The sequence below is a fragment of the Macrotis lagotis genome, chromosome 7 (assembly GCF_037893015.1).
Source record: "Macrotis lagotis isolate mMagLag1 chromosome 7, bilby.v1.9.chrom.fasta, whole genome shotgun sequence".
Classification (NCBI taxonomy): Eukaryota; Metazoa; Chordata; class Mammalia; order Peramelemorphia; family Peramelidae; genus Macrotis; species Macrotis lagotis.
In genome coordinates, this window is record NC_133664.1 from 63,862,605 (window position 1) to 63,884,975 (window position 22,371).

Below are 22,371 nucleotides of genomic sequence, written 5' to 3' on the forward strand. Positions count from 1 at the left end.
AAATATCTCTCTTTCATCAAATTATCCCCAGGCTTCAAGGATATGATCTAATCAGATATCAAGCTTCAGAAAATTGTGGACATAGATTATATTGTGTCTCATATATATATATATATATATATATATATATATATATATATATATACATATATAGTGAAAAGTTCAGGAATCTGTTGCTAATCTGAGATATAACAGGCATAAGAAAAAAGTGGAGTCTCTGAAACTCTTCAACATGAGCATTTGTATAAATATGTGTGTATGTCTGTGTGTGTACTTACACACATACATATATGCTTATATATTTATACATACCTCTGTAGGCATTCTTTCTCTTATTATCTTTGGGAAGAAGGCAGAAAAGATTTCCTTTATGTTTACTGTAAAAGGAACTTATGTTTCCTTGTGATTTTTTAAAGTAAAAATTAACATCAATTTTATTGGACCTTGAACTAAATATTGGGAAATAACATAAGCAAAGACAGGCATGGAATCAAGAGGGCAGAATGAACGCAGCAAATTGAGCTATCAAAAAAATTCCCTCCTAACAACTTTATAATTTCTCCTCAAATCAAATTTTAGAGGCAGGGCAAACAAAAAGTCAAAGTGAGACATTTTTTCTATCTAAGGCAACTTAGAAGACCAGTAAGAGAAGTCTGTGACAATGGGGTGGGGGGTCAACCTCAAGCATGGTAGCAACACCAATTGTGGACCTTGGCAGCAGCAGCTTTGGGGACTCAGCCCAGATTTGATAAAGGGATCAGAGAACTCGACTGAAAGAGATTTCTACTGGCACTGAGTACAGCAGGCATTGATTGGAAATTCTGTTGTCCAAAAGTAGTTCTGGGTCACAGTTCCAAGACAGAGGGAAGTCCTATCCGTGGACACTGCAATAGCAGCAGCAGCAGCAGTATAAACAGCACCTTTGGGAACTTTCAGCCCAGAGATAGAGCAGAAAAGAGCACCTCTTTTGTTACATAGGAGTAGGGAACCCCATTGGAGTTCCAGGGACAAGCAAAGTGCCTTTAGGAGGAATGCACAAGGAGAAGATTCTCCCTTGGTAAAAGCCAGCAAGCAGACCAGGAGAGTGGTGACCACACTTTTCTTGGGAGCACACTACCTTGAAAGTACTGAAAAATTGCAGATCCCCAGAACTGGATCTGAAAATAGCAGCACTGACAAGACTGAAACTTAGGATAGTGCCTCCCTAACTCAAGTGAACAGAACTCAACTTTATCATAGAATCCAAAGTTAAGAATTAGGCTGAGAAAATAAAGAAACAGCAAAAAAAGAACATGACCAAATATAAACTCAGAAGAAAACAGCAAGGTGAAAACATCTATAAACAAACTCACAAAGAAAAATGTTAATTGGACACAAGCCCAATAAGAGTTCCTGTAAAAGTTAAAGAAAGAGAGAAGAATGATAGAGGAAAAATTTGGAGAAGACAATTATGAAACAAGAATTGACAACCTGGAAAAGAGGCATGAAAATTCACTGAAGGAAAAAACCCCTTAGGAAGTAGAATAGGCCAAATGGAAAAGGAGGTACAAAAGCTCTGAAGTTTTTGATTGAAGAAAGTAAGTTCTTAAAAGTTAGAATTGGACAAGTGGAAGATAATTACTCCATTAGATATCAAAAAACATTAAGATAAAGTCAAAAGATTGAAAAACTAGAAGAAAATGTGAAATATCTCATTGGAAAAACAAATGGCCTGGAAACCAGATCATGAAGAGATAATCCAAGATTTATTAGTCTACCTGAAAGCCAAGATCAAAGATTCTTGACATTACATTTCAGAAATTATTAAAGATAACTGTTTGTATATCTTAGATCTAGAGGACAAAGTAGAAATGAAAAGAAACTACCAATTACCTCCTAAAAAGAGATCCCAAAATAAAAACTCCCAGAAATATTACAGCTAATTTCCAGAACTCCCAGGTCAAAGAGAAAATATTACAAGCAGCCAGAAAGAAACAATTCAAATATCATGGAGCCACAGTCAGAATTACACAAGTTTTAGCAGCTTCCATTTAAAGGAGCAGAGAGCTTGGAACATGATATCCAGAGGGCAAAGCAACTAGTATTATAACCAAGAATAATATACCCAAGAAATCAGAGTATTCTGACAATCTGACAATTCAGAGGGAAAAAAGAATATTTAGTGAAATAGAGGACTTTCAAGCATTTGTGATGAAAAGATCAGAGTTGATTAGAAAATTTAACATTCAGACACATGACTCAAGAGAAGCATAAAAATGTTAACATGAAAGATTTTGAGGAGGAACAGATTAAAAAAAAGAGGATAAACAAGAAAATAGAATGGAAGGAAATACATAGTAATCATAACTGTGAATGTGAATGGAATGAGCTCACCCATAAATCAGAAGTAGATAGCAGAATGGGTTAGAAACTAGAATCCAACAATATTTTTTTACAAGAGGCATACTTGCAACAGAAAAACACAGAAAGAATTAAAATAAAGGACTTGTATAAAATCTATTCTGCTTCAGGTGAAGTTTAAAAAATAGGGGTGGCTAGGTGGCGCAGTGGATAAAGCACCGGCCCTGGAGTCAGGAGTACCTGAGTTCAAATCTAGCTCAGACATTTAATAATTACCTAGCTGTGTGGCCTTGGGCAAGCCACTTAATCCCATTTGCCTTGCCAAAAAAAAAAAAACCTAAAAAAATTTTAAAAAATATCAGGATTAGAAATCACAATCTTGGACTAAGCAAAGCTAAAATATGATTAAAAGATATTGACATTACATTTCAGAAATTGTGAAAGTAAACTTCAGATTTCTTAGATCCAGAGCACAAAGTATGGTGCCTTTTAGCAAAGATTCTTTTCATTTCTACTTTGCTTAGTAGGAGGCAGCTAGATGGTGCAGTAATCACTGCTCTAATCAGAGCACTGGCCCTGGAGTCAGTAGTACCTGAGTTCAAATCTGGCCTCAGACACTTAATAATTTCCTAGCCGTGTGGCCTTGGGCAAGCCACTTAACCCCATTGCCTTGTAAAAAAACCTAAAAAAAAAATCAGCTAAGATCTACTTTGCTTAGTCTAAAATTATAAATCTTGATCAAGGAGCCTTCAGAACCATCTATGAATGGCCCCCTCCCTGGACTTTTGAAAAAGTAAAGCCATTCATCTGCTTAGGTGGTGCACAGATGTGTGTGTGTGTGTGTGTGTGTGTGTGTGTGTGTGTGTGTGTGTGTGTGGTAGATTCTATTTTTCTTGCCTTTTTAATGAGATGGGAAGGAGAGAAGGAGAAAATTTGGAACTAAAAATAAAATACAATTGAATTCAAAACCATCCTTTTGGTGGCGAGATCAGATTTAATAAGCTGGCTACCATTTTTGTTAAGGGGTAAGTTTTTTGTTCCTTTTCCTCCAAATGTTCAACTTCATATCTTTGGTTGCTATGGTTAGTAATTAATAGACTAGTACCTTAACATTTCTAATTCCTGACCTTCATTGCCTCCATCTGCTCAGATCTACACTTCCAACCCCTGAAAGAGTGAAACTTGTGGCTATTTAAAGATTTATCCTCAGGGAAGTTTAGCAGTACCCAAAGTTACAAACATAAACATAAACCTTATCAAAATTTTCCTTTTTTTAATTTTTAGTAGTCATTAAATTAAATTCAGATGTGAATGGGAACTCTGCAATCTTCACTAATAAAATGTAGTCAGAAAGTATAGATGGGGGGAAATATCAAAAGAAGGGAAATATTACAATATTGGAAAGACTGATCAGGGCCAGGCTGTAAAAGGCTTTAAAGTCCCTACTCATGATTCTGTTATCTACTCATGTCATCATCCTTTCTCAGCCTATTTCATAGCCAGACTCTGAAGAAGTGCCCTTGTTATTCTCCTTCCTCACCTCCTATAATTCTTCAGCCTCTTGCAACAACTGCTGTTCCTACGTTATTGAAAATGCTTCCTCCAAAGTTACCAACTGACAATCCCACAGCCTCTCCTCAGATTTGTCCTCAGGCAGTTTTCTATAATATTTGATATTTTTAGTTTCTTCTCGGTTGACTTTCATTACACAGATTTATCTTGGCTTCCTGGCTAATTGTTCCTTTTCTTTCTTTCATTAGTCCCTCTCCTTCTTGTCTCCTAAGTGTGTGCGTCTTCCAAGACTCTGACCTTGGCCCACTTTTCTTCTGTCTCTGCCCTCTCATACTCAGTAAATTAATCTCATCCATTCTGTGGCTTCAATTATTTTCAATGTACAGATGACTCTCAGGTCAACATCTCTTGTCTGACTTTCCTCCCTGAATTCCAGTCTTACAGTTCTAAATGACAATAGGATATTTATATGGTTTTCCTGCTGATATTTTAAATTCTGTATGTCTGGAATATAACTTCACCATTTTCACTAAATTTTCTTTCGCTTCCTACCTTCCTTTTTTGATGAAGGATACCACCATTCTCCCAGTTACCTGGTCTCAAAAGTTAAAACATCTTTAATTCTTCCCTTTCCCTTATGTCCCACATCCAACCAACTGCCAAGTTTTACAGATTTTTCTCTCTATTGTGTCTCTCAATACATTCCCATTTCTACTACCCAATTTTTTTTTCATTTGCTTTCATCTGGGCTTCTGTAAAATCTCCCCAACTGCCTTCACTCCTTTGATTTCCTATCCCTCCATTCTGTGTCATTCAGAGTAATATTCTAATGCTCAAACCTGATCACTCAAAAACCTTGCTCAAAGATCCTTCTTTGCCTTTTTTTCTTTAGGAATTCTCAGTACATCTTTATTCTAGCCAAATGAACTATTTATTCTATCATTTCTTCCTTTCTTAGGGGCATTTGTACATTTCTTGCCTACGACTGGAAGTAGCTCCCCAATATCCTATTGTAAGATTTTTTTTCTTTCTTTAAAGTTCAGATCAGGTACCACTTTCCTTTCCTTTTCTTTTTTCTTTTTCTTTTTTTTTGCAAGGCAATGGCATTAAGTGACTTGCCCAAGTAGGTACCATTTTTCTCTGTGAAGTCTTCTTTGATCTCATTTGGTAGAAATCTATACATTCTTAACTCTCCCTTATCTTCCTCTGTATCATCTCCTTTATATTTAATCAGATTTTAATTGCGTTAAAATTGCCCTCATTACGATTTTATCTAACTCCCCCACACACACACAATAATCAAAGTATAAGCATTTATTAAAGGCTCTGACCCTTATATTTTCTTTTCATTCTTCACCCATTTCCTTAATGCTTGATACAGTGCTTACAAACAGTAGGCATAAAATCAATATTTATTGAATTGATTGGAATTAGAGTGAGAAGAAATTGAAAAAATAGAGCATTTTGTTTCATCTTCTCCATTCCTACCAGAAATGGTGCCACATTTTGAATTCCAATAGGTCTCATGTTCCTTGAACCAACACATTTTTTGAATCTGCTCTGAACCTTTTGTTGTTCTTGGCTTTTGGACCCTGGAGAGGATTCATAAAGACACCCAACCCTGCAATTTTATTTGGGGAAACTGAATGTTTAGTTTATCAGCTTAATAAGGTAGATGTGTTAAAACATTTGAAAAACTGGTAGTCTCTTCATTAGTTATACCCTCCCTGTATTTCCTTTAAACACAGAGATATTGACATACATATGTGTTGACTTTAGTGTCTTTAACATTCAAATGATTAATGTGCAAAATTGTCATTGCAGTAAAATGACAGGACTTATTTAATTTCTCTTCCTCCACTGGTTTCCTCTTTTTCCTCTTTCATATTAAAACATATTTCATAACATTTCATAGAGAAGTCTGTATAAGCTTTGAGTTGCTGTAATTTAGTTAAACCATAAAATTGTTTCCAGATTACCAACCGTGAAATGGAAAGACAATCTTATTTATGAATTTATAAATCAGATAATCTCCCTCAAATGAATCCTGAAACCAGAAACACTTTCATGATTAAATAAGAAAGGGAAAAGGTTTTTTTTATTACCATATATCAAAAAAGTACCTTTTTAAAGTGATTTTGGCCATAACTACACAGTGTGCATCCATAATCCACATGATGGTCACTCTAGGCTGCAAGACCTAAAGTATCTTCTACTGGAACTCTTAAACATTGGCACGTTCCTAGCTTTGATAGGTCCAATACCAAGAGTGACCATTTGCCACAGATTTCTCAGGAGAGTCCTGATTTCAGAGTAGATTGACAATATTGCAAAGTGATTAAAAATGTGAAAAAGAAATCTTTGCCAAGGCCATTTGTCCTAGCTTTTGGTTCAAATTTAGCACAATAAAACCCTCTGCTAGCTATTGGCAACATATAGATTAAAACAAGGAGACCCTTCCCTTTTTTGAGCTTCTATTCTTCCCAGCTACACTCCGTATCCTATAATTAGTCTAATTGACCTTCCAGTTAGAAGTATTGAAGCGAGTCGGGAATCATGGGAGTGAAAAATTCTCTTCCTTCTTTCCACAAACCAGGTTCAGGAATCCTCAACAAAGGAACAATTCCAATTTCACAGAATTCCCTTAAACATTATCCTTCACCTGCCTCCTAGTAAACACTGTCAAAGGCTACCTACTCAAGGGTTGCCTCCAGCAGAAGACCCAGTATTTATTCCCTTCTGCCCTTGGAGGTTATCTTGCTTTCACCTCACAGATACAAAAAAGGAGAACTGAGCTCTTAATACCTGGGATCTTAGACTCATCAGATCTTAAAGCTAGAAGGAACTGAATCCAATCCCCTTATTTTGTACATGAAGAAAATGATGGATTCAGAGCTTTTGCTTCAACAAGTTGGAAACATTTTTCCAGGTGCTCTCCTGTTCTGACAAAAAGCCTCCAAAAGAACATAAGGAAAGAAAGCTATTACTTGTAGACTGGTTTTCCTTTATAGATAGATAGATAGATAGATAGATAGATAGATAGATAGATAGATATAAATATAGATATAGATATATAGATAGATATATACATGCACACATATATACACACACACACACACATATATATATATTTCATTTTAAATAAGGTAGTATCTATTCCCTGAACCAAACAAAGCCTGAGTTAAGACCATCAGTATCTTTGAAACCCTTGGTGAATTGCAGATTATCTGTCAATAAAGAAGCAAAAATGGAAATAAAGAAAATTTCACTAAGTTATTTTGTTCATCCATCCATCTCATCTGAAACCTGTGGGACAGCCAAGCAACCAAACTAAAGGGGAATACAAGGGATAAGGAAATTCTTAGAGGGGGGGGGGTTCTGGAATGATCCAGGGTCTGGGGGGAAGACAAAGGGTTATGGGCCCACCCAAAGTAGCTAAGGTGATGTGAAGAATACAAGTATGAGTAAGAAAGTATATCCTAAAACATTTATAGACTAGGAGACATGATAAAAAGTGTATATGGTAGGCAAATGATTATAATGCTAGTGCATGGTAAAAAGGTGTGCCAGTGTTCAAAGAAGAGAAAAGGATAAAAGTGTGAAATCATATATCTAGAACTGAAAGGATTCCTAGATATCACAGATGACAAAACTGATGTCCAGAGAAGTTGAGTAAATTGTCCAAAAGCAAATAGGTGGCATCTAAACCTAGTTCCTCAGACTTCAGAGACAATGGTTGCTTTTTCTTCTGTGGAATGTTGAATTCATGTTGTTGGTAAATTCAGTTGCGTGGGGAGGATGGTTAGAGTCTCAGCAAGTAAAGAAGGGAGGGGGATCATATGTGAAGGGCATAGGTAAAGGAAATAGCATGGACTAAGTCCTGGGACCAAGGAGGTCCAGGTTAGGAACTACATGTAATTCAATTTGGCAAGAGCAAATATTGAATACAAAGCAGAGAGGGAGAGATAAAACTTTCAAGGTTCATTTGGACTGTTATCAGGTCGGGCTTTGGGACTTTGATCTAAAGGAATTCTGCTTTATTTGATAGACAGTGGGGAGTTAGCAGAGGCTTTTGATTGAGGAAATTAGATGATTAAGATGCTTTAAGTAAAACACCTGGTGAAAATGTTCCAGATGAATAGGATAAGGAAAAACTTGGAAGCTGAAAGACCAATTAAAAGGCTATTGTAGAGGCAGCTAGGTGGTGCAGTGGAAAGAGCACTGGCCCTAGAGTCAGGAAGACCTGAGTTCAAATCCAGCTTCGAACCCTTAATAATTACTTAGCTGTGTGACCTTGGGCAAGTCACCTAGCCTTGCAAAAAAAACAAACTGGGTTACATATAAATTCTTCAAAACAACTTATAAATGTATCTTAAGGAAGTAGAGAAATGGATATTATAACAAGAACAAAAAGTAGATCTAAAAGCCCATATTTCCTCTCTGAATGGAACAGGAAAATATTGAATGCCAGTGTCAACTTAGCATAACAAAATGAAGGTTATTACTTTAAAAAATGAAGGAAAGTGACCCATCACAGAATTTCTTCCCTGCTATACCTCCAGTCTGTTGCTGGTAGTACCGTTCAGTTGTGTTCCAGTTCTTCATGACTCTATTTGGAATTTTCATGGCAAAGATACTGGAGTGGTTTGCCATTTCCTATAATGTAGAAGTTATACTGAACTCAATCAGTCTACCAACACAGACTTATTAAGTTCATTCTAGTAAGTGTGCTAGGCTCTGGGGAAAACAAAAATAAAGCGGGAACAGTATAAAACTTCATCTTTATCTTTTATGGGTATCCATTATATAAGTTACTAAAAGGTGATTTACTTTTTAGTCTGGAGATAGTGCTACATCAACCTCAGCCCCTCAGATATAGACTTTTCTCATGTATTTGCTATGACTTTATTAACTTTAGGTAAGTGATGTAGCTGAAATTTCCTTCCATGAAAGATTCTCTGGACCAGAAATAGAAGTTTGCCTTTGACTTACTGATTCTTATTGGAAGCATGAGCTACCTTCCCACCTTTCTGAGTCTGATGGCTATGGGGGCCTTAATCTCTACTGACTAATTTGCTTCTAAGTGAATCTCTTACTAATTTTTCTCTTTGACATGGACTGCATTTTGGCAGTGAGGAGCCTGGCAACACAGGTATGATGGGAAAAGCTTGGTAATACAGAGATTTCAAACTCACCAGTGCATCTGGGAACATTTGGAAAAACATTCTGAAGAGAGGCAGATGCCGGGTCACTTCTGCATCTTTCAATTTCCTCCTTCCACACATCTGTAATAGAGGAATCATAATGCTTGATGCTTAAATTGATTTTTTCCCTAAATGTATTTTATAATCATTAGCTAGCCAGTCTGCCCAGAAGCCTGCCAAAGCAGCTCTGTGTTATTAACAGAACCACCTACAGAAAAGTAAAATATGGGGAAAAGGAAGAAGCTACATTTGCTGCTTCTAAATATAACACTTTATTAACCCAGGGGTGGCTTAGGTATTTGTTACCTTTTAAAAACAACACTGAAATGAGTTGGGAAAACCGCCATTGTGTTCATGGCAAGAGATTGAACCCATTTAAGCAGCTAGCTGGAGATGTGGCCTGGTGGATCCCGGACAGAGAGACCAGAAGTCCCACACTAATAATCAGTGTCGCAAGGTCATCCAATGAGGCAGTGTCAGATGTCAGCACTGGCAGAGACTTACAGTTCCCGACACCCGGCTCTTCCCAAAGATGACAAAACCTTGGCTTTGTAGGATCGCTTAATCTTTTCTAAACCTATGACAGATGGCCTTAGGAAGCCTTAACTCCCATTCTGTGAACTAGGTTTTGTAGCAGCTTAATTCACTTGGATCCATCTGGAATTTTTGACCTGACCACATCTACCAAATTGTTTACTGAAATAGAAGGTGTTTGTCAGATTCAATAGAACTCCCAAGGTAATTAATTCTTTGCTGAATTTTTTAAAATTCATTTTAAAATTGTTGAGTTCAAAATTCTTACCTTCCCTTTGAGCTCTTCCCCAACCATTGAAATGTCAAGCAATATGATATCCATTATACCTATGAAGTCATTTTGTAGGATTTTTTAATCACATATGTTCTATTTGTCATTATTGCATAAATCCAGATATTTGTGGATCTAGAGTTTGGAAAGATCTGAGAGGCCATTTAGTCCAACAGATGAGGAAGCTAGAGGCCCAGTAATAGGGGTAACTTTCCCAAAAACCTACATTTAGTAGTTATCAGAGGTAGAATTTGAACCCTATCCTCTGCCTTCATACTATGATCTTTCAGTGTCTTTACTCTCTATTTTCTCCCTAAAGTCAATTTTTTTTGAGACATTAGTGGCTAAGTAACCCTACAAAGCAAGTCTTCTGATCTACCAATGAATGTCATTATTGAATTTTTTCCTGATTACTTCTCACAAATTAAAGCTTGGATTAAATACTTTTGTCTTTAGATTTAGCTTTCTCTAATTTTCTATTTACACATCAATTTAAACTCTATCATTCTCTAGTTTTTATAAGAACAGTTGTTTTTCATTTACATTTCCTGGTGATCACAAAATGCTTTGTTCTCAACAAAATGGACAGACAACCTCCATCACTTGTACCACTTCTTTCTCCCAGGTGAGAAATATAGCTTCCAAGTCTGTTTCAGCAAACCTGAAGCATTCTTACAATAGATTCCCTTTTTGTGTTGGGTAAATAATATGGGACTAGGAAACCAGAAATAGGTAAAAATATATGACAAAGAGACAGAATTATTTCCAGTGGGGGAATACTTTCCTAAGTTTTTCAGGAGGCATTGGATGATCTTTCAAAGTGTCTTTTTAGTGAGATTAGTGCTACTAAACTCTGATAATCTGCCCTTGATCTCCACAGAGGATTTGTAGATTCTGTTTCCCTACCACAAGTTGTTAGGAGCCCTTGCAGCAGATCAAGTGGTACCTGTATGACACTCTGGTGATCATTCACCTTGAAAAATGAGTCTGGAAAAAATGAACAAAGCTTTAACAAACAATTCTCTTGTTTTACAGAGAAAGGATGCAAGCCATGGAGAAACAGATTGCCAGCTTAACTGGTCTTGTTCAGTCTGCGCTTTTTAAAGGGCCAAATACAAGTAATAGCAAAGATGCTTCTAGGTAAAAAGAAAACAAAATAAAAATTCACAAATCATGAAATCTGTTTCTCTTTAATCATTAAAATAATTCATCAACCCAAATCGATTTCCTTATAATCATTATGAAGTGGAAAATTTCACCCATCTATGAATTGCGGGTTTGCTTTATTTATTCTGAGAATGCAAGTTAAATTTTTGGGTTCATCAAAGGTAAATGGGATTCCCAGTGCATGTGGATTTCATGGACGTGACACAGCTCAGTTCCTGCAACCACCATCTACATTTCTCCTCCCTCCCATATTCACCATGCATTTGGAAAATCATGAATAATCTTCAGCCACATTTCACCGGGCAGTTAAGGAATGCAATTTGTGAAGTCTTGTCCATCCCAGCCAGTGCTTATGCTGTGATGCTAGAACACCCTCATTGCCTAATACCATCACTGATTCCTGTTGATTGCTTACATAGAAGATGATAGAGTCTGAACATTTTCTGTCTAACTTTGTTCTTTTTTATTCAGTGAGAAGATGATGAAGACTATGGCCAACAAGAACCTCCCAGATGGTGCAGGTAAGTCTCCCAGTGCTTTTGTAAGGGAACATCATTCATCTGGTGGGAATTGTAGAAATTTCAGGAAGACAGCTCTGCTAAGTATCTCTCCTGACACCTGAATTTCCATGATTTTGAATTAATTCATTTGGGGTAAAGTGTTGATCCTTTAGTCTTCTTTTCAAATGAAAATACTCCTGAGTGAGGGAACTCAAAGTTATTAGAATCATAGAATGTTAGAAATATAAGAGACCCTAATGATTATTGACTCCGGGGGTTCTTAGCATCAACTCTCAAGTGAGGGTGCATGACCTTGGATTGGGGGGGATATATTTTTCTACTTACTTCTAACTCAAATTTAGCATTTTCTTTCAACTATTTAAAAATATTATTCTGAGAAAGGGTCCATTATTCACATATATACACAGATGCATACATACAGGTACACACAAACACAGTTGCCATCATTTTACAGACAGGGAAATTGAGATCTAGAAAGTGGAAGTGATTTTTCCAAGGCTTCATGACCAGTGAATGACTCAACAAGTATTTGATCCTGTCTCTTTATTCCCCAGCCAATGTCTTGGCATGAATGAAATTCCTTTTTTGAGACAGCAGCTATCATGAATGTATACAGTGTCTAAAAGGTGAAGTAAAGATGAAAGAGGAAAAAGATCATTCAACTGGATCTGGGTTTGAATTTTAATTCCATTGCTTAATAACTGGGTAACCTTGAATAAATCATAAATCTCTATGAACTTTCCTCATTTGTAAAACCTTTTCATGTAGCACATATTTTGTATTAGTTCATTTGTATAAATATGATTCATTTTTTAGAAAATTAAATCTGAATAAAAACTAATTGATCATTTGAGGCAAACTAAAACTGAAGCTTCTTGGAGACAAGAAAGATGCAGATATATAAGTATATATATATTATGATTAAAAAAACTCAAGTCATATTTTTCCTCTTCTTTGGAAAATTGCTTGGGGGTAAAAAGAGAGTTTCACATGGCATATCTCTAAGAAAATATTATCTTGTGAGGCAAGTGTCTTTTAACTATAGATAAATGGGAGATGTTGTCACCCCTTACAAATTTCCCAAAAGTCATCTCTGAAGCTTACTTTCTTTGATAATGCTCATGTGACCTCCCTGTAAGCCAGATAGTCATGATAACATGGCTGTTATCAAACACAATTTAGACCCTTCTCAAAGATGAATCATATTTCCTTCTGCCCAAGTACCCCCATGTTCATAAGTGAGATTAATGGAGACATGGAGAGAATATCTGGGGGGAGAAAGGCAAAAATAAATGGATCACATTCATTAGGATTAATATGTGACTTCTGTAGCAAAAGGGCAGAAGAGTTTAATTGCAGTTAATTATATTCAGTAAGAGTTTCATCCTGCCAATGCACTGGGAGAATTCACTTAGCCTCTTTAGTTAGTGCAATCATCAGAAAAATGAGCTTTCTCTCATCAGGTTAGGATTAGCCTGCAGAGCAATAGTTAGGAAATAGGATGAGGTTCATCAGAGGAAAATATGAGCTATCAGGATGAATTTTGAAATTTGTGAAGCTAAATTTTCCAGTTCAATTCCTCATCCCTTTACGTCACTCGTTTTACTAATATTTATTAAATGCTCACAAGTTGGCCCACCCATGCCATTATCATGATGTGGAGAGAAACGATTGTGGGTTCTTGAAGGCAATGTCAACAGGGCATGAATTCTGATTGGTCTTCTGTAAATATACAAAGACTCAGGAAATTCCCATTGTGGAAATTCTTTGCATCATATGGATAACAACATGACTATAACTTTATCAGTAAGTTCTAGGGTTACCAGAGGCACACTGAGCCTAAGTGACTTGCTCACAGTCACATAGTGACTGTGTCAAAGTGTCAAAGGTAGAATTTGAACCAAAGGCTTCCTGGCTTCAAGACTAGCATTGATAATCACAAGGTTTGACAACCTCAGTAGGTCTTACCAAGTTGAAAGGGCTTTGAATATGAGACTAATGATTGATACTATCTCATTCAAGGAGCAGCCTAACTAAATTCAGGATTTACCTACCAGACGGTGAATGCAATTTGGTCCCAGCAGCTCAATGATACTTCAATTAGAGTATGGAGGAGCTCCAGTCTACAATTTTAGAGAGAGTCCACAAAGATGAAGTCATGAATTCTCAGTAAGAATTCTGTCCTCAAGAAGAATACAGTTTGGAAAGGGAGAGAAGACAGATAGCTATGATACAGAGTAGGCATCAAATGCTCAAGAGAGATATGTATAAAGTGCAAGAGAGTTCATGAGAGGGGGAAATTACTTCTAGCTGGAGGGATCTGGGAACAATTTAGACCCTGGTCAAGAAAGTTTTGCTCTAGTAAAGACGCTGAAATCTCATTCCCACCACATAATGAAAGAGTAACTAAGATTCTTTCATAAAGGTCTATTAACTTGCCTTAAGAGATATTTCCATTTAGTTTAGGGCTTTTCAGTAAAGAATTCCCCACTAAAAACACAAACATACTCTTAAGAGTATCTGTCCACAGAGGTTTCAGTTGCAATAGAGGTTATGCAACATCCCAAGAAAGAAATGACTAGACAAGACTTATTGATGAGTAAATTAAATCATAATGAGGTTAAATCATTCATCATGCCAGGATTAGGAGAAGAGATAGCAATCTCTTAAATCCTAAGAAAATATTTTACCCATTACAGAAATGCATATGTACATTATATGTTTTAACATATAGTCTCCAGATGCTACCACATTCTTGGGAGTTTGAGAAAGAACACTTTCCAAGGTCTTTTGGGCCAAGATGAGAAATTCATGAGGTGGGGGAGGGGGGCAGAGTCAGTCAGCCATTAAGCACCTATTAAACACCAGTTCCATGAACCAAGGCATTGAGGATACAAATTTTAAAAAATAGAATAATCTCTGCCTTCAATAAGATTTCATTTTGTTGATGGGCACACACAATCTCTCTCTCTCTCTCTCTCTCTCTCTCTCTCTCTCTCATATATATATATATATATATATACAGAATAGACAAAAAAAAGAAATAAAAGGCAATGATGTATGGAAAAAGATGCCAGCAGTTATAGGGATGGAAAAAGGTGTCATAGAAGTCAGAGTTGAGTAAACTTGAGTATTTTAGCAAATGAGATTCTGATATGCAAAAAACTGAGGAAAGAGGCCATCTCAAGCATGGAAAAGAATGCAAAGACACCAGAATGGGAGATGGAATGGGAGGATCAGCCAGAAGGGTTCTTTTTTTGTTGGTTCATTCATTTTTTAACAGCGGAGAAGTTTTGGGCATGTTTTAGGTAGTGGGGAAGCTGCCAGTAAATAGGAAGAGTCTGAAGATTAAAGAGAGAGGGGGTGATCACGTGAACTTATAGAAGAAGGTTGGTCTTGAGAAGAGTTATCTCTTCATCAGAAACCAGATTAGATAAAGAAAGAGATGAGGAGATTGAACATCTAAGCAGCTAAGAAAAAAAGGGGTTATGTCCCTTAAAAGATGAGGACAAAAAGTACAGGAGAAAGAATCATTAGTAAAATCAGTCTCCTCTTAGAATCAGGATTAAATTTTTCAAAGGGATGCCATTTGAATTTGACAGATTACATCTTATGGATAACCCAAATACTACGGTGACTTTGGAAGGAGTTATATGATCTATATTTGTGTATATATATATATATATATATATATATATATATATATATATATATATATATATATATGTATATACATATATCTACAAATGCAGTTCCCTAACAGATTTTACATTCTAATGATATTAATCTAGCTATCTCTAAAATAGATTCTCATCCTTCTAAATATACACCAATGGCTAGCTGAAGGTAGAGGCCCAGGATCCTACAGAGATCCAAGAGAATGCAAGTTGAAGAGTTTGGGGATAGGGGTGGGATGCTGTATATTTATTTGTATTTGGGGGAGGCAATCAAGGTTAAATGACTTATCCAGGGTCACACAGATAATAAATGTCTGAAATCAAATTAGAACTCAAGTCCTCTTGACTATAGGATTCAGAGATCAAAGAGAGCAGTATCATGAAGCAGAAGGAGCCTTGGATTTCTAATCAGATGATCTGAATTCAAATTCCAGATTTGTAGGTTACTACTTGAATGACTTCAGTTTCCTCATTTATAAAAGGTTTTTTTGTTTTAAATCTGTTATCCTGCTACCTAGAGATCAACTTGTCCACCCTTGCTGATGAAAAAACAGGCCCAAAGAGGGAAGGGAACTGGTCCAAGGTCATAAAAAAACAAGAGAGTTGAGATTTAAATCCAAGTCTTCTGATTCAATATCTAAGATTCTTCCCAATATGGTGATACCTAGGCATATGTAAGAGTTGATTTTTCTTAATGTGTTTCTATTTATTTGCTATACTTTGCTTTTTTTTTTCTTTTTTGCATCATAAAGATGTCACATGTTTCAAATTCTAAGAGAGTTGGAGAAGGGTCTTGGAAAACTGTCCCCAGTTAGGGTAGCAAAGACTTAAAAATAGTGGAGATATCATAGGATATCTGAATGAGACAAGAGACCTTTTAGATGTCATATTAGCTAGGGCAGTTTAACCCTTTTCATGCCATGGATTCCTTTGGCAGCCTAGTGAAGCCTGTAGATCCCTTCTCGGAATAATGTTTTAAACAATGAATTCACAGTCTTGGAGCTGTTGATTTAGTTCCATACTCCTTACATTCAAAGTTAGAAAACTGAAGTCTAGAGAGGTTGTGTGATGTTCTCACATGGTAAGGAATTTCCAAAAGAGTCCTATCTCCTGGTCCATTGTACTCATTATAGCATGCTGCCTCTGGCTTCATCCTTTAGTTAGCTTTTCTAGAGTGCTCTTTTGTTCTTTTCCATAAATATGGCCTAAGGTCATTGCTAGCTCTATTGGGGCTCTGAAAGTAGTCATATATAATCACATGACTTGCTAGTAGGGCCAACCTGGCACAGTAACCTTTCCTAGATATGGTTTAAACAAACATCAGAAGCACCCCTGGAGAAACCAGACTAGATGACCTCTGAGGTTTCTTCTATCTCTGACAATCTTTGATTCTGTCACCCCCTAATTTAAATATATTTAATTCATAATTTTAAAAATAAATTTAATAAATTTTTAATTTAATAATTTATTTAGTAGATTCTGCTTTTACTTTTTAAAAAACAAACAGCCAGGTTAAAGTAGAGGCTTCTAACCCAATCTTTCTGGATGGATTTTCAAATAAACTAAATATTATCTGATCATTAGCTATATGAGAAGTAACCTGGTAAAGGAAATGGAGTGCTGGCCAGGGTCTAAGTGTTACTTTTGACCCATATTGGCTATGTGAGCCTGGCATGCTAACTTCCCAATTCCCCCAGCTGTTACCTAAGATTAAAAGATTCAGAGAAGTAGCTGATCTGCCAGGATAAAGAAAATTCCTTGGGGAAGATACCCGTCATTGATGAAATCACACATCTGGTCTCAAGTCCACAGACATACACACACACACACTCTCATATATATATATATATATATGTGTATATATATATATATATATATATACACACATATATATGTATATATATATCACATGTGTATGTATTTATGTACATACATATTTATTTATTGACTATTTTTATAAATACACGTGTATGCATGTTGGGTATGCATATATCACATGTATGTGTCTAGATAATAGATATCTAACACTTGATTTTAAGTTGAATTTAATTTCAGCCACACAAGTCAGTGGGGAAAAAGCCTGTACTTGGTTTAAGGAAACCTGAGTCTTAATAGTAGCTACATAACCATGGACAAATTACTTAACTCAATATTCTCATATTTAAAATGTGAATAATATTCTTTTTGACTATCTGGTTCATTGAATTGTTGTGAAGAAAGCACTTTGTTAATCCTTTAGATGCCTAAGAAATGCCAATTATTCTTATGATCATCATCCCCCCCCAACACTCAGGCAAGGGGAGATGGTTTGTGAACCTCCATAAAGACTTGTCACCTGCTATATGTCCATTTTAAAGTCCTGTTAAGGCTTAAAACTAAATAGAATCTGTTTCTGCCCTTGGTGATTGTGGAAAGAGATAGGGCACCTTTCCTTGGATTTCTTCTTGAGTGAAACTCAGAGCAGCTGGTTAGAGAGCTGAACTTGGAGTCCAGAGGACCTGAATTCAGATCTGGCCTTAGACACTTCCTAGCTATGTGATTTCTTTCTGCCTCTATTTCCTTAACTGTAGGATGGAGATAAGAGTAGTACTTACTTCCCAGAATTGTTAGGGGGGTCACATGAAATACTATTTGTAAAGTACCCAGTGCCTGAAACATAGAAGGTGCTTAATAATTGCTTGTTCTCTACATTGGACAGTTCCTTCTTTTCATTCCCTCCCCAATATCTAGAAAAAGAGATTTATTTATAAAGAAAATGATGAATGGATGAGTGACTGAAGAAAGGAACTAAAGTTCCTCTGGAGGGTCTGTCTCCATCTTCCTTTACCACCATCACCACCACCCTGCCCCCAATCCAAGTGATCCAAGTTTGAAATTACAGATAGAAGATAGGGTTTAAAGGGTGAGGCAGATGCATTAATCGGAAATGGTTAGAGTGTTTGGATACAACATGTTCCTTCCAGTTAATGGGCATGAGCATCCACAAATATGAAGGCAACTGCCTCACCAGCTTGGCCACATTTCATCCTGATTAGTACCACTGTGGTGGTTTGTTAGGAAATTTGCCACTGGCTGCCTTTAAATCAGTGAGTTCTTAAACTGAAGTCTTATTATTAATTTTTATATATCTATATCTATGACTATAACTATAGATCTAAAATAACTATTTCAAAATAATTATTTCCCTTTAAAATCCTACACATTTTATTTTATGCATTTTTTAAAATTTTTCTTTTATTTTAATTTATAGACTAAAACAAGTGTTCTATACCAGCACAATAAAAAGACAATTGCATATGAAATTGCAAATCCACTATGCACAACTTGCTTTCAAATGTGCAACAAAATTAGCAAGTAAATTTTTTCCCTTTTTCTCTCCATGTCTCCCCAGTCCTAGAGCTAGTCATCATTAGACACACACATTTATATGTACATATATATATGTGTGTATGCATATGTATGTATATATATATATATATATTGCATTTACAAACAGGATGCTGAAAACAAAAGTGTTCATAGGCTTCACCAGGCTGTCCCCAATACAGAAAAAGGTTAAGAAATCCTTGAGCTCTTGGGAAGTGAAATAGCGGGGGTCCTAATACAAAACTACTGCACTTTTTGAGTTTGCCTAAATGTGAATGAAATCATCTTCATTATACAATTAGGAATTCACATCTGGTAGCAGGGGCTGGAGAGAAGTCAACCTGGCCTTCTTTTTCCCTGTCTTACATAACATAGCACTCATTTTTTGAGTTATCTGACCCTTTGTGCATAACCATGCACATCAATTATTTTGATTTCCCATTTAGATGAAATGGAATTAAACATTTCAATTCAAGATGAAGGCAAAAGTCAAAGTGCATATTTTATTTTATTCTTCTGGACATAACTCCTCCAGGCTCCATGTATCACTGAAAAAGCAATAGTCATACATTAGCTAGAAAGCTTGCCCTATTTTTTTCCCAGTCCAAAAACATTTATTCAGCACCTTTGAGGTTGACCTTCCAGTTAAAGGTTAAAGAGACATCCTGCTCTCCCATTGTACATTCTTTGGCAGTCAGTGTCAGAGATGGGATGCTCAGCTAGGTAATCCGTAGTTTTGACTCAGGAAGGTACTTCCTCTGTTCTTATTTTGTATAGCATGTATGTTATAGAAGGGGTGGGGGTGGAGAAAATCCATATAAAGAAGGCACAGTCCCTCCTGCATCCTTGTGATCCTTGTTCAAGCAATTCCTGAGTTTTAAGAGGCTGGTGGGTAATAATTTGATAGCCTCAACACTTACACTCTGGCTAGTCAACTTGGAATTAACTGGTAGCCAATTCTGATCATGTCCAAAGGGTTTATTTACCAATTGTTCGAATCTTACGAAAAATCTGAATGAGTTTGGCCATCCTTCAAGGGGTGAGAGTCTTTGAGGTCCTTGGATCCCATCCTTGTGAGATCAGGTTTTGGAATCATTGCTACTCTTCACAAATATCTAACACACACCCTTCCTGTCATTATGCTGTTGAGTCAGAGGAACATAGTTTTAAAGCTGAGTGACCTCTTAGGAGTCATTTAATCACCCCCATCTCATTTTGCCAATGAGCAAACAGAGACCTGAAGAGATTAAGTGACCTGCTCAAGATAAATAGGTAATGTCACATCCAAACCTATGTCTTCTGATCCAAAACCAGTGCTTTTCCACTTCCTCTTTCCTTTACCCTTTTTGAAATGACAGAAGTAGTGGACTTGTACACTGTCTTCTCAAATGACTCGATTTCTTAAATTCTGTAGTTTAATAAATTCCACCATGGATTACAGGAAGAAAAAAGGAAATAGGCAATTTGTCTTTCCTCCTCCTCCTCCTCCTCCTCCTCCTCCATTCTCCTTTTTCTTGGTGTTTCTTTTGTGCTCTAGATACCCAATGGGTATTTAGACTTTTTCTACTCTTAACAAAACTTATGCTGGGGTAAGGACTCCAATATCAGGAGTTTCCTATTGGTGTGATTTTAAGTCAGTGAATTATCTATCCCAGACTCTTACTCAGTATAGCAAGCCAGTCCTACTTCCTAATAAGAAAGGCCAACTTTGCTTCTCATTGAAAAAAAGCATGTGTTTTAATGTTTGTTCATTTCTAAGCTAGAGGTTCTTAAAATTGCCATTATGAATGCTTAAATCTCTAGAATGCTTAAATTGCTCTGTCACCTTTCTAGAGCTTACCTCAGTATTTCTTCATCATACTGCCTGAAACTGTCCCTCAGATCTCCCTGCTGCCTTACTCTTTGTCTTCTTCCCAACCCTCCCCCTCTATTATTTCTATAATGATTTAGTGACTTTTTTTTCCTTCAATATTTCATGGAATTATAAGATTTAGAGTTGAAAGAACACTTCCAATCCAAATCTCTCAATTTACAGATGAGGGAACTGAGGACAAGAAAGAGAAATTGAGTTCTCTAGGGTTGTATATATGGAAGTAGCAAAGCTAAAGTTGGATTCCATCCTCTCTAGGTCACACACTTCAAATTTAGTCTTCACAATGCTGTCTCATTGATCTGATTTACTCAGTTTATTAAAAATATGAAACCAATCATCCTCCAACTAGTAAGATTCTGCTAAATGCTTCTATTCCTCATTCAATGGAATTTATAATTTCTAGATAGTTTTACTATAAAACAAATTTTAGTTCAAAAAGACTTTTTTTTCAAGAAGTATCATAAAACTAAAAGCATATCCAGTAAAGAAATTATGGTTCTGGAAATAAGAAAATTACATTTAAGAAAAAAACTTGTATTGAAGTCATACATAAGAAAAATGTTCTAATTGAGATGAATAATACTAAAAATTTAATAACAAACTACTGATGTTCTCAAATTTTTATGATGCAAAAATATTAAAAGTGAAAATATTTATAGTACTTGCTTATTTGTAAGTACTTATAGTACTACAGTATTTGACAGTTGAATTATCTGCTTCATCTCTGCCCTCCTCCCCACAGTAGTGATCTCTAAAACCTTAGCAATTAAGTTTTTCACCACTTTCAAAGTATTTAAATAATTTATTTATGTCTAGAGTAATTGTTTTAACTTTTTGTATGTTTTTTCCCATTACTCAAATTTCTTGCCCCCTTTCAGAAAACTTTTACCTGGTAACAGTGAGTCAGTTCATTATTACATCATCAGGTTGAACAAGATAAGAGTATATAAAGCTAAGGACTAAAATGTCCAATTATCAGCTAACAATAGAAACTTGCTCCACCCCATCCTTCATCTTTTCATCTACCAGGATATGTAAATAGAATATACCTTCCTTGACTGTTCTATTCCCAACCTAATGGTTTATTTATAACTGTTTTCCAAATTAAGTCCCTTGGCCAATCAAAACACTCTCTGTGAAGCCTGGCAAGATGATCAGTTTTGTTAGACATTAATTAGTTGCTTGTCCTTTGCTAAAGTATACTCTAGGGATATTTAAGTACTATTCCCATCCGGAGAAAGAAGCTCAAGTTGACAAATATAAGGTGATCATGGGGACATAGATTTAGAAAAGGAGGAGACCTAACTATAAATTGGAGAATGAATTTGTTCTAGGTCAGAGAAAGACTTTTTTTTATTTAAAAGAAAAAATCTTTTGGTGATGTTCTCTGCAGACCAAGGAATCACAGAGTCTCTGAAAACTTAAGTTGAGGGTCACCCAAAGGGCAATGGAGAAGTGTGTGGTGGATGTCTTAGGCCACAGTGCATCACCAACCAAGAACTGCACTGGAGCCACTGTGTAAAAGACATCATTAGAACAATGTACTGCCAGAAAAGAAAGGCTATTTATGAGACAAGAATGAAGGGAAAAAACCATCAGAGCCCATGCGCTCTATTATCTATTCAGTTTCAAGAGAGTCAAAAGAAGGGCCCCCACCCCCAGTAAGTTGGAGTTGCCCCAGCCCTGAAATATTTATAAGGGAACATGTACCAAAGTTGTACAGAATGAGAATACATGAAGAGGGTGCAGTGTGCATTAATGCAGGAAGTACCTGCATCCATTAGATCAAAGAAGCTTTTAAGGATCAAAAAGGAGACCTGAGGTTTAAAGGCAGAAGGAAAAAATTCCATAGACTGAGAAAAAGAAAGGAAGAGAAAGATGTGAAACAAAGCTAGCTTCCATTGAA

The 22,371-nt window shown here is 36.2% G+C and overlaps 1 protein-coding gene across 15 annotated transcripts in view; it reads left to right on the top strand.

Annotated features, from left to right (window-relative positions):
• Positions 1–22,371, top strand: part of KIAA1217 (KIAA1217 ortholog) — a 564,114-nt gene that overhangs the window by 490,463 nt on the left and 51,280 nt on the right. For 12 of the 15 annotated variants that reach the window (XM_074192996.1, XM_074192998.1, XM_074193004.1 and 9 more), the window contains 2 exons: positions 10,897–11,001; positions 11,500–11,549. In XM_074192996.1, coding sequence (XP_074049097.1) covers positions 10,897–11,001; positions 11,500–11,549 — 155 coding nt within the window. The remainder of the gene's footprint in view (positions 1–10,896; positions 11,002–11,499; positions 11,550–22,371) is intronic. The other 3 variants (XM_074192997.1, XM_074193001.1, XM_074193011.1) reach the window with 1 other exon arrangement.